This window comes from Bactrocera oleae, chromosome 2 (genome assembly GCF_042242935.1).
Source record: "Bactrocera oleae isolate idBacOlea1 chromosome 2, idBacOlea1, whole genome shotgun sequence".
Lineage (NCBI taxonomy): Eukaryota > Metazoa > Arthropoda > Insecta > Diptera > Tephritidae > Bactrocera > Bactrocera oleae.
Window position 1 is genome coordinate 5,876,949 of NC_091536.1, and position 13,309 is coordinate 5,890,257.

The 13,309-nt window shown below is 36.6% G+C and overlaps 3 protein-coding genes across 3 annotated transcripts; 1 reads left to right on the plus strand and 2 right to left on the minus strand.

Moving 5' to 3' along the window:
* Positions 1–2,189, plus strand: Slu7 (Pre-mRNA-splicing factor Slu7). Its single transcript, XM_014235934.3, has 5 exons — positions 1–721; positions 784–1,012; positions 1,067–1,250; positions 1,319–1,570; positions 1,636–2,189. Exons 1-5 carry the CDS (start codon positions 121–123, stop codon positions 2,167–2,169), a joined length of 1,800 nt encoding a protein of 599 aa, XP_014091409.1. The 5' UTR covers positions 1–120; the 3' UTR covers positions 2,170–2,189.
* On the minus strand, positions 2,182–4,910 carry Cpsf100 (cleavage and polyadenylation specificity factor subunit 2). The gene is made up of 6 exons (XM_014235933.3): positions 4,655–4,910; positions 4,335–4,600; positions 3,618–4,275; positions 3,093–3,556; positions 2,787–3,031; positions 2,182–2,722 (listed from the first exon to the last, which is right to left on the minus strand). Exons 1-6 carry the CDS (start codon positions 4,801–4,803, stop codon positions 2,264–2,266), a joined length of 2,241 nt encoding a protein of 746 aa, XP_014091408.2. The 5' UTR covers positions 4,804–4,910; the 3' UTR covers positions 2,182–2,263.
* A 1,269-nt stretch (positions 4,911–6,179) lies between these two features.
* On the minus strand, positions 6,180–11,224 carry LOC106618241 (uncharacterized). Its single transcript, XM_014235902.3, has 3 exons — positions 10,615–11,224; positions 7,186–7,766; positions 6,180–7,122 (listed from the first exon to the last, which is right to left on the minus strand). Exons 1-3 carry the CDS (start codon positions 10,941–10,943, stop codon positions 6,539–6,541), a joined length of 1,494 nt encoding a protein of 497 aa, XP_014091377.2. The 5' UTR covers positions 10,944–11,224; the 3' UTR covers positions 6,180–6,538.
* Positions 11,225–13,309: the final 2,085 nt, after the last annotated feature.

Below are 13,309 nucleotides of genomic sequence, written 5' to 3' on the forward strand. Positions count from 1 at the left end.
TTTGTCAAAAATTATTAACACAAACAAATGTTTTAATTTTGCTGTGTTCCGAATTGCGAAAATTGCGTTGCCTCAAAAAACTATCAGTACTAGTGCAATTTGTAACAAAATCTCGTAAAAATGAGTTCTGGTGTTGTGCGCGCACCTGTTTCGCAGCTCATACACAATAAAGAAGAGGATGTTGACAGTGAAGAACCAAAAAAGAAATCCCGTGAGGATTGGCGTAAAGCCAAAGAGTTAGAAGAAGCTCGTAAAGCAGGTACTGCACCTGCTGCGGTTGATGAGGAGGGTCGAGATATCAATCCACATATACCACAATACATTTCCAATGCACCTTGGTATTATAATGCACAAGGTCCAACATTAAAACATCAACGGCCACAAAGAGAGGATGAGCAGGGTCAGCTGGAACAACGTGCACCAAAAGGTTTAGATACCACTAAATTGGTGACGAAATTCCGAAAGGGTGCATGCGAAAATTGTGGTGCGATGACGCATAAGAAAAAAGATTGCTTGGAGCGACCACGCAAAGTGTTGGCCAGATATGCTGAGTCGATTGTGGTGCATGATGAGCATGTAGTGCAAGATACAGCGGTTAATTATGATGAAAAACGCGATCGATGGAGCTCATATGATCCCGCCAATCATAAAGAAATAATTGAAGAATATGAAAAAGTCGAGGAAGCCAAGCGGCAACTAAAAGCAGAGAAGTTGAAAAAAAGTAAGTTATTCGAAACATTTTATCGTCAGCAATTTAGTTATATTTTTATGTGTATATTATAGATCCTGATGCAGAGTTTTCGGATGATAATGACAACGAGGATAAATACGTAGACGAGGTAGACATGCCTGGCACTAAAGTGGACTCAAAACAACGAATCACTGTGCGAAATCTGCGTATACGTGAGGACACTGCAAAGTATCTTAGAAATTTGGATCCGAACTCAGCTTATTATGATCCAAAAACACGTTCTATGCGTGATAATCCAAATCCACACATGACACCAGAAGAGTAAGCCTTGTAAATTATTTTTTTTTTTATATTCAACTTTTTTACTATTTACAGAGTGGAATTTGCTGGGGAAAATTTTGTCCGTTTTTCAGGTGACACTACAAAACATGCTACGGCTCAACTGTTCGCTTGGGAAGCGCATGGCAAAGGCGTTGATGTGCATTTACTTGCTGAGCCCACGAAGTTAGAGCTGCTACAGAAGGAGTACGACAAGAAAAAAGAACAGTTCAAGTCTAGTGTAAGTACAATGCTCACTTAAATATTAAAATCTTATTCTAGATTTCTACTTTATTATTATATTAATAGACTAAAGACCACATAGTGGAGAAATATGGTGGCGAGGAGCATCTGAAAGCACCTCCCAAATCGCTGCTTCTTGCTCAATCAGAAGAATACATCGAATACTCACGAAGTGGTAAAGTTATTAAAGGCATAGAAAAACCAAAAGCTCGTAGTATTTACGAAGAGGATATCATGATTAATAATCATACAACTGTCTGGGGCAGTTATTGGAATGGTGGACGTTGGGGCTACAAGTGTTGCAAGTCTTTTATAAAGGTATTTTACAATTACTTGTCCCAATTTTATGTTCGAAATATTTAATTATTTATGTATTGCCACAGAACTCTTATTGCATTGGCATGAAGGATCCAGACGCGCAAGCTGATCTGCTAAATCCCGCCACGGGCACTTGCGTATCAGATACTGCAATAACTACAGAAGAGACAAGGGAAGAAAAAGAGGAACCAGCAGAATCTGCCTCCTCTTCCTCCTCCTCTTCTTCATCGTCATCGTCTTCTTCATCCTCATCATCTTCATCAGAAGACGAAGAGGAGGCCAAAAAAGCGCAGTTAGAAAATAAAAAGGTGAAGAAAAAAATGAAGAAGCGTGAAAAGAAACGAAAGAATCAAAAGCGAAAAGAGAAAAAAGAAAAAACAAAGGAAAGAGCTCTTCGTGCAAAGAAGAAAGTGCAGTTGGAAGCTGCTTTGCGTGACATACGCGCCAAGGTGGAAGATGAAGACGAGCACAAGGATGAACGTAAGCGCGGCTACAACAGCAAATACGACGTTAAGGCACCGACGGAGGAAGAAATCGATGAGTGGAAACGCAAGCGGCCGCGCACAGATGATCCTATGATGCAATTTATGTCCAAATAAACGATTTACTGCTACTTTAATTAATTTGTTGTTTAATTTTTTATTAAATTAATACAAAATGTAATATTTTTTTACGTAATTATAATCTAAATAACTAAACAATGGCATATTGTTCATAAAGCAATTCCCTAATTTTATAGTACTCCTCTGATACGCAACCCTCCATAGTCACTTTACCCGCATCCATACGCCGTAGAGCCAGCGTGCCATTTGCACACCATAATACACCACCAGAAAACTCCGAACTGATATTGTTGCGCATCAACACTTGCTTGAAGTCGGACAGCTTTAGTTCGTTAATCAACACAGCATTGTGCACAGGTATGTCGTCGGTTTCGAGTGTTTCAAGTGTAAGAGTCTTATCCTCCGATACCTCGACTACCATGTCGCCGTCATTCGTGGCTCTCGAATCTATAGCCTGCGTACGCATGCCAATACGGGCATCCACCCAGGCCACCTCGGCATCTTTCCCCTTTTGGAATTGTAGCTGAGCCACTAGACCCTCCGTCAAACGCACTTGGTAGATATGCGACTCGGTTGTGGCATCAATGGTCTGTTGTGTTTAAAATAAAATGAGTTTAAAATTTAGGTGGAAGAAGTATTAAAAAAAAACTTACTTCGCCCTTTTGTGGCGTAAAAACTCTTGCTCCAATATTTTGTTGACAGTGATTGGCAACAACACTGGTGGCCTCCTCTGAGCCGTGTACTACAATGACACGTCTGGGCCGCAATTGAGATAATATCTTAAGCATCGATTCACCATCCGAGCGGCCTTCAAAATCGATTCGCTGAATTTGTGCATTAATTTCGATTGTTTTCCGCTGACTGGTGCATTTGGTGGGTTTCTCCAACAACTGAACATCTATTTGTAAGAAATCTTGTTAAGTTTAGTTTTGAATGAATAATTATATAATTGTTTATACCATTTGTATTCGTTTTACTCTCCTTCGGTTCTTCTTTTTTGATATTTTCCTTATTGTTTTCATCGATCGTCGTTTCAAAACCCATTTCCGAGATGCGGTAATCCTCTAAATTGATAATTTCGCCATATTCGTCACACTTGATTTTCTCTTCATGGAAGGGAAACATGGCATAGTGTTTTTTGTTAGATTTGAAGAAGCCACTGTGATGACGGCCCTCCGGCCGGACAACGATGTCATGCTTGCCGGTAATAACGCTCATTTCGATGTCATCATCCGAATCCGAGCTGCTTTCTTCTTCTACATCCTGCTTAACAATCAAACGGTTTAACTTTTCCCCTTGTGTGCGCAGATATTCTTCCAATTCAGCACCCTCCAGTTCTACACGTCGACGTACATCTAGTTCCAGCTTTCTCCCCGGTGAAGCATTGTCAACCAAATCCATTGCTAATGTACCCTGCGACGTCCTAAGCAAAAAATTTATATATTTATATTTGGTATACATATTATCTAAGAAAAATTAATTACCTGGATGTAATTATTATACTATTCAAAGGATTTGCCGCCCATTGCACGAATAATTCACGCGTGAAGCCGCTTTCCAAATCGGGTGTGCTGGCCAGCACAACCTTTGGACTGGACATCTTTGCCAGCTCAGCTAAATTATGGCACAGTTGCATGTGACGAAATTGAAAGGGATTATTTCGTGCACCCTCAAATGACTTCATCAGCTTATCGCTCATCCATTCAATTTGTGACTTTGCAAATTCAATTACATTGTAGCTGACGTTATTCAACATAGCCAGTGAATAGGCCATCAGACCAGATTCTTTGTTTTTCCAAAGTTGATCAAGCATATGCGCCAACTCCAGCACACGACCTGCTGTATCCACCGCAATCAAAACATTGCCATTGTTGCGCACCGTTTGTAGAATATTTGTCATCAGTTTTTCGTCGCGCGCACGACGACGTGCTTGCTGATATTGTGCATTAAAAGCATCTGTTATAAGTAATGATGGCCGTTGGAGGCGCTCCAGTTCACAGCCATTTAGATGACGCTCTTTTTTATGATTGAAATCTGTAGCATAAACAATGTCTTCTTCACCCACTTTGAGGATTTTCCAAATAGTGCCACCTATCGTATGCCCTGCTGGCAATGGCGTTACAGTGATACCATAGCCTTTACCTAAACAAAACAAAAAAAGTTATTGGTATATTTTTGGGTTAAGTACAAGTATGGCTAACCTTTGAGAGAGACTGTTTGATTGTATTTAAGTTGAATGATTTTATCGAAAGCCGCGTCCACATCGTCAAGTGAAAATAAATCAAAATCGTACATATTATAATGCGACATATATAAATCGTACATAAACATTTGCCCCATTTTATAAACAGGGATTGTAGCATAGATCGGGCAATTCATGCCAAGTTTGCCGACGAGGTAAGGCAAAGCACCCAAGTGATAAACATCAGGGTGGGACAGAAGCACAGCATCGATGGTGTGCACATGCCTGTCGGTAAAAAAAATACATTATTTATAAATATGTTATTTACTTTTTTCTTACCTTTTTAATTCCTTTATAAGGTTGGGATCGAATTTTTCGTCCCAACCGCAGTCAAGCAGTATCCGCACTTCGTCAATTTGCAATATATAGCAGGGTGGCGTTTCGTCCATTGCCCCGGATATTGTATGAAGCTTTATTATAGAAGTCATTTTGTATAAATGCTAGTAATATTTACTGATTGATGTTTATTTTATCTCTAAACAAATTGTTACTTTATTTGCCTGGCGGCACTTTGTGTGTTCGCTTAGGCTTCGAAATATTGCCATATATATGCAAAATACTAAGACGAATTTTTTTACGATTTCTATAATGTGGCAATCTTATGTTATCAGCTGTGAACCTGCAGGGGTATTCACATCAACAGGTATTATAAGTCATTACGTCTTTTTTTAAATTTTTTGTAATTAATATAAGTTTACATTATATATAGATTAAATGAAAAAAACAGGAGCACACTGTTTTAAAACTTTTTTTGTAATAACATAAAAAAACTAAGTCGACTTTCTTGTTTGTCTTCTTGGTAGATTCGTAAATCTCTTACGGCATTCGCATATAACTCTTGCTTGTCTCTGCTTCAGACATTTGTTTTCACAGATAAGTTGGATTTATGCTATATAAGACTTCGTTCCCATTGAGGCTAAACAAAGCAATTCAAAATTTGGGGCAACTCCCATCATTTCACGCTTTGCCAAGCAACAGTCGCCATTATTAGAGTGAAGCACGGAAAGCAAAGCGTCCATTCTCGCATATCCTTTGCTTTCATCGCTTCGTGGTTAAAGTAAGAAATGTCAAGCAACACGAGGAAAGTTTTATGCTAATCAATTATTAAGCTTTTGTACATATATTTTGGTATTACCGCCTATACGTTACCTCATGCGGACCACGCTTTTTTTTCTCCAAGTCCTGTGTAATGATCATATGTTCAGTTTTTAGTGTAACATCCACTGCTGCTCTCGCCTTTATTTTTGTGAATCATAAGCATCCCAATTTTTTAACGGAGTGAACGATAGCGGTAATCGAAAACGTATTAATGACCGCTTGTTCTCTCTTGATACCAATATTTCTGAATTATTGAACTTTTCGGGATAAACGTGTTAACTGCTATTGATTGTGAATTAGCACCTACACATAATTGAAAATCTTAGTTTTTCCACTCCCACTGTCCAATTTCTTTTATATTGGGACATCTTGTCTCAAGCCATTGAAGAGATTTTGGAATTTCGCCAATGTTATGCCTTAACGTTTTTATCATCCACTATAGATAAATTTATCCATGTCATCCACCGCGCATGGTCTGCATTCTGTCGCTTTACCAAGTTATTGAAGGTGAGATCTCAGGGGTATGTACCCTATGATGTCCCGAACCATTTTAATCAAAACCCTTTTTTTCTAAATGTATAAGCCTTTTTGCCTGTTCGCTGATTGATGAAGTTTCTGCATCTGAGGTGTTCCTCGAACATCCATTGCATCGAGCAACCTTAGTTTATAGAGACTGTCGGCAATCAAAAATTAAAAAAGGAGTTCATAAAGTAGTTCCGTGATATTTTTTCAAATATCAATATATTTTTATATCATTTATATATAAATTAGTATAAATTAATATGGTTTACGATTTATTTTAAAATAAGTTAAAACTTAAAAACAACAAAGATGTGCTGCACTTAAAATCAATTTACAGTCAACTGCTAAACTTTAATATCTCCAAAAAAACTATGACATCCTTTATATCATCCTGAAACTAAAATACAGTCAGTCATAATCCAATGTCAATATCAAACATATTTATCATAGTTATTTTCGACATAAATTTAACCGATGACTATGTATTCTGATCTTAAAGCGGCAATGGCCTTCAACAACAAGAAAGTTTATTCAATTGCGTGATCATTCGAACAACTTTAGTTCTCTGCTGATTTTCCTAATTTTATTATCCAGTGTTTTGTCTTCCGCTTCACAGATATAGTAATGCCTCGAAGTACACTCCTGTCCATAGTAATTATAAATGTGTTTTGTGGGATTGTAAGAGAGACGCAAGCAACGACCTTGACCCTCAATCTCCACTGTATTATTTAGGATAGTTTCATTGAGGGAAGGATCATCTTCGTCCTTCTTCTTCTTCTTATCCTTGTCGTCCACATCGATTGTATTGCTCTCTGTATTATTTGCATGTGACATGGCAATGGATGTGAGATTCATATTTGGATTGACCGGTTTCGCCGAATTAGACCAAATCCAAAGCAAACCGGGATTTAAGCCACCCAACCAGTAGTCGCGCCCACGATGCTGAGGCTGATTGAGTAGGTGAGCCATGATTTCTTCATTTTCCGAACCCCTTTCAAACTCCGCAAGATGTGAATTCAGTGCCTTACACGCTGAGTTGGCGGTCTTCCAATTCACCTGCTGGTTGCTATTGATGTAATAGCAATTATCACTGATACGTGTGAAATTTGCAGGGCAGGGATCGCGCACTGAAATTCGAAAAAATATTAGTTTAAAGTAAATTTACAAAAAAAAGGGGTTCTGTTAGTCACCTTCTTTCTGATTGTTTCCCGCCATTAAGTAGTAGATTAATTGTTCGGCGCGTCGTATGCGACTCTCCAAGTAATCCACGCGATAAACGAGTTTCTCGATCGCACCCAATAGATACAGATCATTTTCTGTTACTGCCCGAAATGGTGGTTGCGCTCCGTTATGTTGTACCGATTGTATATGGTGCTGTTGCACGGGTACTGGTCGCACTGGCGGTGGTGGTTGTGCTGGTGGTGATTGAGACTGACTGCTGCCGCCTCCACCTAAGCCGAACAGTTGTTGGAAAAATCCTGGTTGTTGACGTTGTTGTTGTTCCTGTAGTTGTTGCTGTTGTATCATTTGGTTTGTCATAGGACGAAATTGTGGATTCACTACATGAACCGGTGGTCGCATGTGTGGTTCTAACTCGACTGCTTCGCCGATGCGTTTCGTTATGTAGACATTTGGTCGTTTATAAGCTGAAGAGTGGTAAGAAAGCGGACCGGGTCCTCCGTTTTGCATATTTGCATTTATCATAGACATATCATTCTGGCTGGGAATGAATGGCAGATCTTTTGATGTGCGCGCACTTGGACTAGATTGGCTGTAAAAAGTTGATTGAAAAGAAGAAACGTTACTTAAGTGATGGGGAAAGTTTTTATATCGTCGTACGAAATTAAAATGGGATTCCCATTGGGCTCAGAGCTAACGCATAAAGGTCGAACAATTACTTGTAGAATTAATCCCTTCAACGTCCCAACTGTCGCTTTATCAGATGTAGTAATAATCGAATCAATCACACCAAATACTCGTATTGGAACGGGCAGGATAGAAGTTCTACTGACTGTATTGTCTTTTTTTTGTTCGTTGAGAGGAAATGTCTATTCGGTTTAACCTAACTCTTGTTTTATAATGTATAATTTATTTTGGATTTAAATATTGATATTATTATTGATGGATCTGATTCAATTGTAGACGACTTCAACTTCGAAGTTATGACTATCACAGTAAAGCTTAAAGCCTGCGGGTGCGAGCACAATTATAGCAAACAAGATTAAGTTTTGTCCTCATCTTACTTCACCATACAATTTAGACCACAATAACTCAGTTTTATATAATGACATTAACATCCTTAATCCGAACATGTGAGAGGAGAGAGGAGAGACTGAAGCTCTCCGCCTTTGTTGGAATACAAATCTGGGTCCATTCTGTTTACATACACTCGACTGACGTAGGAACGGGTATGTACATTTTTTATTTCATACGTTATTAGTCTGTCTGTCCGTCCATCTGTCTGTATATACGCCAACTAGTCTCTCAGTTTTTGAGATATCGATCTGAAATTTTGTATATGTTCTTTTCGTAGGACGGAACCGCCGGCATCAAAACAGTATAAGATATAGCTACAAACTGATTGATTAAAATCAAGTCCTTTTATGGAACGTTCATCTTCTAACTTTGACCCCGGCTCCTATAAAGCCCTCTTGTATTATCCTAGGTGTATAATTTAAAGTCTCTGGCACATTTAATTATTGATTTATCACGTTTTTAACAAAACTGTTTAATGAGGAGAGTGTGCTGTTATAATTCTATTTCATCCAGTTTCGCCCTGTCGGCAGTGGTTCTTATAGGATTTTTCCTAAGCGAAGTTCGTTATTGTAACTTTTGAGACTTAAAAGATATGTACATTAAACCTATTAAAGGGCGGGAAACGCTCATTTTTATTTCAAAATTTTTAGTTTGCAAGTGCCCCTTTTTACTGCAGTTCCCTGTATCAAATATCAGGTTTATATCTTAATTTAGCGCTTAGTTATGGAATTTTATAGGTTTTCGATTAATGACGTCTTGTTAGCGTGGCAGTGGTCCGATTGCGCCCATATATAAACTCGTCCTCACCTTTTTGCCAAGGAACATATGTACCAAATTTCATTAAGATATCTTTATATTTACTTAAGTTATCGCTTTCACACCCGGACGGACCTACAGACAGACATCCAGATTTCAACTGGTCTAATTAGTTTAATATACATACTTATATATCTCCCAAACCAATAAACCTCTATCTCTCACATTTGCACCAAACAAATGTTTTCAACCCTTCGGATGATAACCCCGCCCACTCCCCATATAACGGTTTTGTAAAAAACTACTAAAAGTGTGGTAAATAAATAACTAAATGCCTCGGAGACATTAAGTTTTACACCCAGGAAGGCACAAGAGGGCTTTATAGGAGCCAGTATACGGTAGGCGTGGTACCGTCCACTTTTAGGTGAAATCACATATCTCGTGACCTGCTCGACCGTTTCAACTAAATTTATTACATAACATTCTTACAACATTCCCATGTTACAGTGCGAAAACGGAGGAAATCGGATCACAACCACGACTACTTCCCATATAACACAAATTGAAATTCTATCTGGGTCTTTCACATTCCAATACAGAAATAAAGCACCAAAAAATATATCGGGATAACACTTTGCACAAATAGTCTCTCTAAAGTGTGCCACCTTATGACCAAAAATTGTCCAAATCGAACCAAAACTGTTCAAGCCCATAAATATGCAAAAATGAAAAAATATATTTTCCTAATAACAGTGTATCTTTGTAATAAATAAAATCGGGTGAAAACTTGTCTTAGCCCCTATATATTGTAGCTAATCACAGAATTTTCAAACCTCCGGTTGATTTTACTCCATATGTTATATGTTGGTGACGGTATCTGAGGTACTTTAATGAAACTCAGGGAGCATTTTATTCTGTTAATAGTATGTTGTATCGCCAGAAAAAGATAAAATCGCAATCTTAGTAAAATTAACTGATTAATATTGGATATATGGTACTATCGTTCAACGTATAATATTGGATATACTACAGTTTAATGCCGAAATATGTGAATTTAGTCTACTAATTACCCCAACTCCCAAATACTACATACTATATTGATTTTCGTTATTTTATCGAACATTATGCCGAACATGTCGTTCAATGTGTGAGTTATATATTATATTTATAAAATTACTTGAAAATATAATCTAAAGTATACCTCAACAATGTCAAAATTTCCATTGATTTAAACCTTATAACCCTAAAATAATGAATTGCGAATTTAGCTTTTTCAGTTGAGTTTATATCCCATATTGATATTTAAAAAAATTTAGCTGCCGGGAAGTAAAATATAGTAATAAATCTGAGTAAATCTATGACCTATAATGTAACTTAATAAAATACCAAATTTTATTGTTATCCATTTACAAATTAATCGAATAATTAATGTTGAATTGTTTCGCAACATTTTTAAATATAAAGTTTTTCTAACACCTGAAGGTCCCTGCTTTGATCCTTGCAAGTTACAAGAGTATAAAATGTTTGGTTACACCCGAACTTAGCATTTCTTTACTTGTTACTTACATTCATACTTCAAATTATATCATTATGTTGATTATCATTACCTCAATATATAATCTTCGAGTAATTCTGACCACACCAATGGCGAAGCATTTTCCAATGACACTCCTGTGCTTGCCAAACCGCTCAATGAATCATTCGAATACTTAAGCGATGGCGTTATTTTCACATCAGTTTTGGTTTCATTACATAATGCCAAATTGGCCAAGTTCACAACGATTGCCACAACCAAGCATTTAGCCATTGATTGTAAACGAAAGCGTTTAATGTTCATCACAAAAGCACACTCGTCATTGGTATGACTAGCCGCATTAGCGAACCTTAAGAATTCATTGTCACTCCGTTTTTGTATGCACTTAACTTTCGTTTTCATTTTGTTTGTTATTTATTATTTATTTAGTTGAAAAAATCATTTATTTAATTTATTAACATAAGCAGTTTAATGAAACAATAAAAATGGCATCGAAAATATTTTTATGTATAGTTTATCAGCTTCTCTTTTAAAACACTAATTTTAATAAATAAATAAACTCGATAACTTTTCGACACCGTGGAGAAGTTCAAAAATCGATGCGTCCGATCGTCGCTCGTATAAAAGTTCAACTAAAATCGAATTTTCAAAAATAATTTCAATGTCTTTACTGCACACAAAGATATGAGTCAAGCGCTACACCTTCATGCTTATGAAAATTTGTTGGTCTTCAACTCCGGTAGTTAACTGAAAAAAGCACAATCACTGGCATACACATATATACGTATGTATTTACGTGGGTTCGACCGGCGCTGTGAGCGCTCAGCCCCAGAGCTCGGCTTTAGCCATTGGCAGTTGACACTTATCAAGGTTTGTTGATGTTGCTGTTGTTGCTGGCCCACTCCTAAACTATTTAAACTGCACGCATGCGCATTAAGACATCAGCTGAATACTTTTAAACTTTCTCCATTTACTCATTGCTCAGACGACGCGCTTAACGAGCACTCGAAGTGAACTCCTATACATCTAAAATTATATATTTACTTTGTACATACATATGTATGTATGTATGTATATGTAAGCACGTCGTATGAACTCTTTTGTAATCGACGACAAATTTCAATCAATAAATAATTTACAATTTTAATTTTATCGCCAATATTATCATAAAGTGGGAACAGACTTAGCCGTGAGACTAACAATAACAACAATAATTCTACGAAAAACAGAAGATGTATCGATGCACCACTTTAATAGATGTTTGGAATCTCCGCTATATTTCTAATTTTCCTTTGTAAAGTAGCGTTTTAAAATATTTATTTAAATAGAGCTTATGCAGATGAAAATGCTTTTTTCCTATGTAAATCGTAAGAGGTCTAATAAGCACTTCGCCCTTAAAAAAATGTTGGGATTTTGAATGGTCAGTCGGTGTACCATAAAGTAAGGTCAAAAATTGTACCGGATGCCAGTTGTTGAAATTGCTTGGAAGACACTGCCTTCTTGACTATTCCGCCTTTGTAAGGTCAATACTGAAATACGTTGCGAATATTATGGTAAACTAAAGACAATATAGCTTTAGCTTTACATGAGACCAAGCTACAGGAATGTCTTTAGCAGCCCCTATTATAGGGACCCCATAGAACTTAATTTTCAATTCATTTATGCCTACTCTGAACGAACAATGGTTTTTCAACTTAAAAGTTTTTCTTGTAAAAAAATAATCTCTTCATTATTTTTAATTTATTTTTTTAATACGGACAGCTAATATTTGATTTCGGATTACTTTTCAAGTTCAAAGCAATTCGTGAAATTTAGTCCCAAAAGTAAAAATCAAGCATAGGCATAATGAATGCATTATTACAATTAATTCATTCAACTTTTTTTTGAAATATATAAAAAATTATAATTATAATATTTTAATAATCACACCATTTTAATGTAAGGAAAGTATTTCGGTTGCGAAGCAACATCATTAACTTAACATACAAGTATTAACATAATTGTGAGCATTGTTGTTAGTGTATTTGTATGACATAGTGAATGTATGACATGTAACGGTAAATGCTTATGGTATACCAAACTTGGAGCTTTAACCATGACTAGGCATGAAACAGGAATGAGTTAATTGTAATGGCTTGCGACATTTACAAAAAATAATTAAAATGTCACTAATGCCTTGTGGACGCCGTTGCCAAGTCGGTTAGCGTACAATCATGTCAAACACATACATAGTAAATATTTCAGGTTTTTTCATATGTATGTACATACATATATATATCTAACTTAAAATGAGATTAAACTAATATGTTCCTTTTGTATGAAAAAGGGTAGATGATTATGTTAAGACATGTCCCTGATTAACATTAGGTTTACAGAATCAATTTGACGGGTTTCGAACTTTGAAATGAAACACACAAAAAACCATTGTATTAAATCCTAATTTAATTATTTACACAATATATGCAAATTATGCCGCATGAATTTGGGATTAAGTTTTAGTTAGTGGTTGATGTTTAATTAAAATATACATATTTACAACAAGCAAGAAATATATTGATCGCCAATTTCTTTCACTAGCTCAAAAATTGCTTGCACTAAATACAACTTTGGTTGATACTATCCGCTCGAACAAAAAGGAACTGCCAAAGCCAGCGAAGGAAACAAAGAACAACCGAAAATTAAATTGCTCCTTCTAAGCAACTAAGAGTAGAAATATACAAATAACAAACAATAAAAAACGTGCTCCAGATACTAATAGTTAGGCAACG

Coding starts and splice junctions, on each gene's coding strand:
- Slu7 (XM_014235934.3), top strand. CDS start 121: ATGAGTTCTGGTGTTGTGCGCGCACCTGTTTCGCAGCTCATACACAAT. Junction 1,013..1,066: donor CCACACATGACACCAGAAGA/GTAAGCCTTGTA, acceptor TACTATTTACAG/AGTGGAATTTGCTGGGGAAA. Junction 1,251..1,318: donor AAGAACAGTTCAAGTCTAGT/GTAAGTACAATG, acceptor TTATATTAATAG/ACTAAAGACCACATAGTGGA.
- Cpsf100 (XM_014235933.3), bottom strand. CDS start 4,803: ATGACTTCTATAATAAAGCTTCATACAATATCCGGGGCAATGGACGAA. Junction 4,601..4,654: donor CTTATAAAGGAATTAAAAAG/GTAAGAAAAAAG, acceptor TTTTACCGACAG/GCATGTGCACACCATCGATG. Junction 3,032..3,092: donor GAGTAAAACGAATACAAATG/GTATAAACAATT, acceptor TCTTACAAATAG/ATGTTCAGTTGTTGGAGAAA.
- LOC106618241 (XM_014235902.3), bottom strand. CDS start 10,943: ATGAAAACGAAAGTTAAGTGCATACAAAAACGGAGTGACAATGAATTC. Junction 7,767..10,614: donor CTCGAAGATTATATATTGAG/GTAATGATAATC, acceptor AACTTTTTACAG/CCAATCTAGTCCAAGTGCGC. Junction 7,123..7,185: donor GGGAAACAATCAGAAAGAAG/GTGACTAACAGA, acceptor TTCGAATTTCAG/TGCGCGATCCCTGCCCTGCA.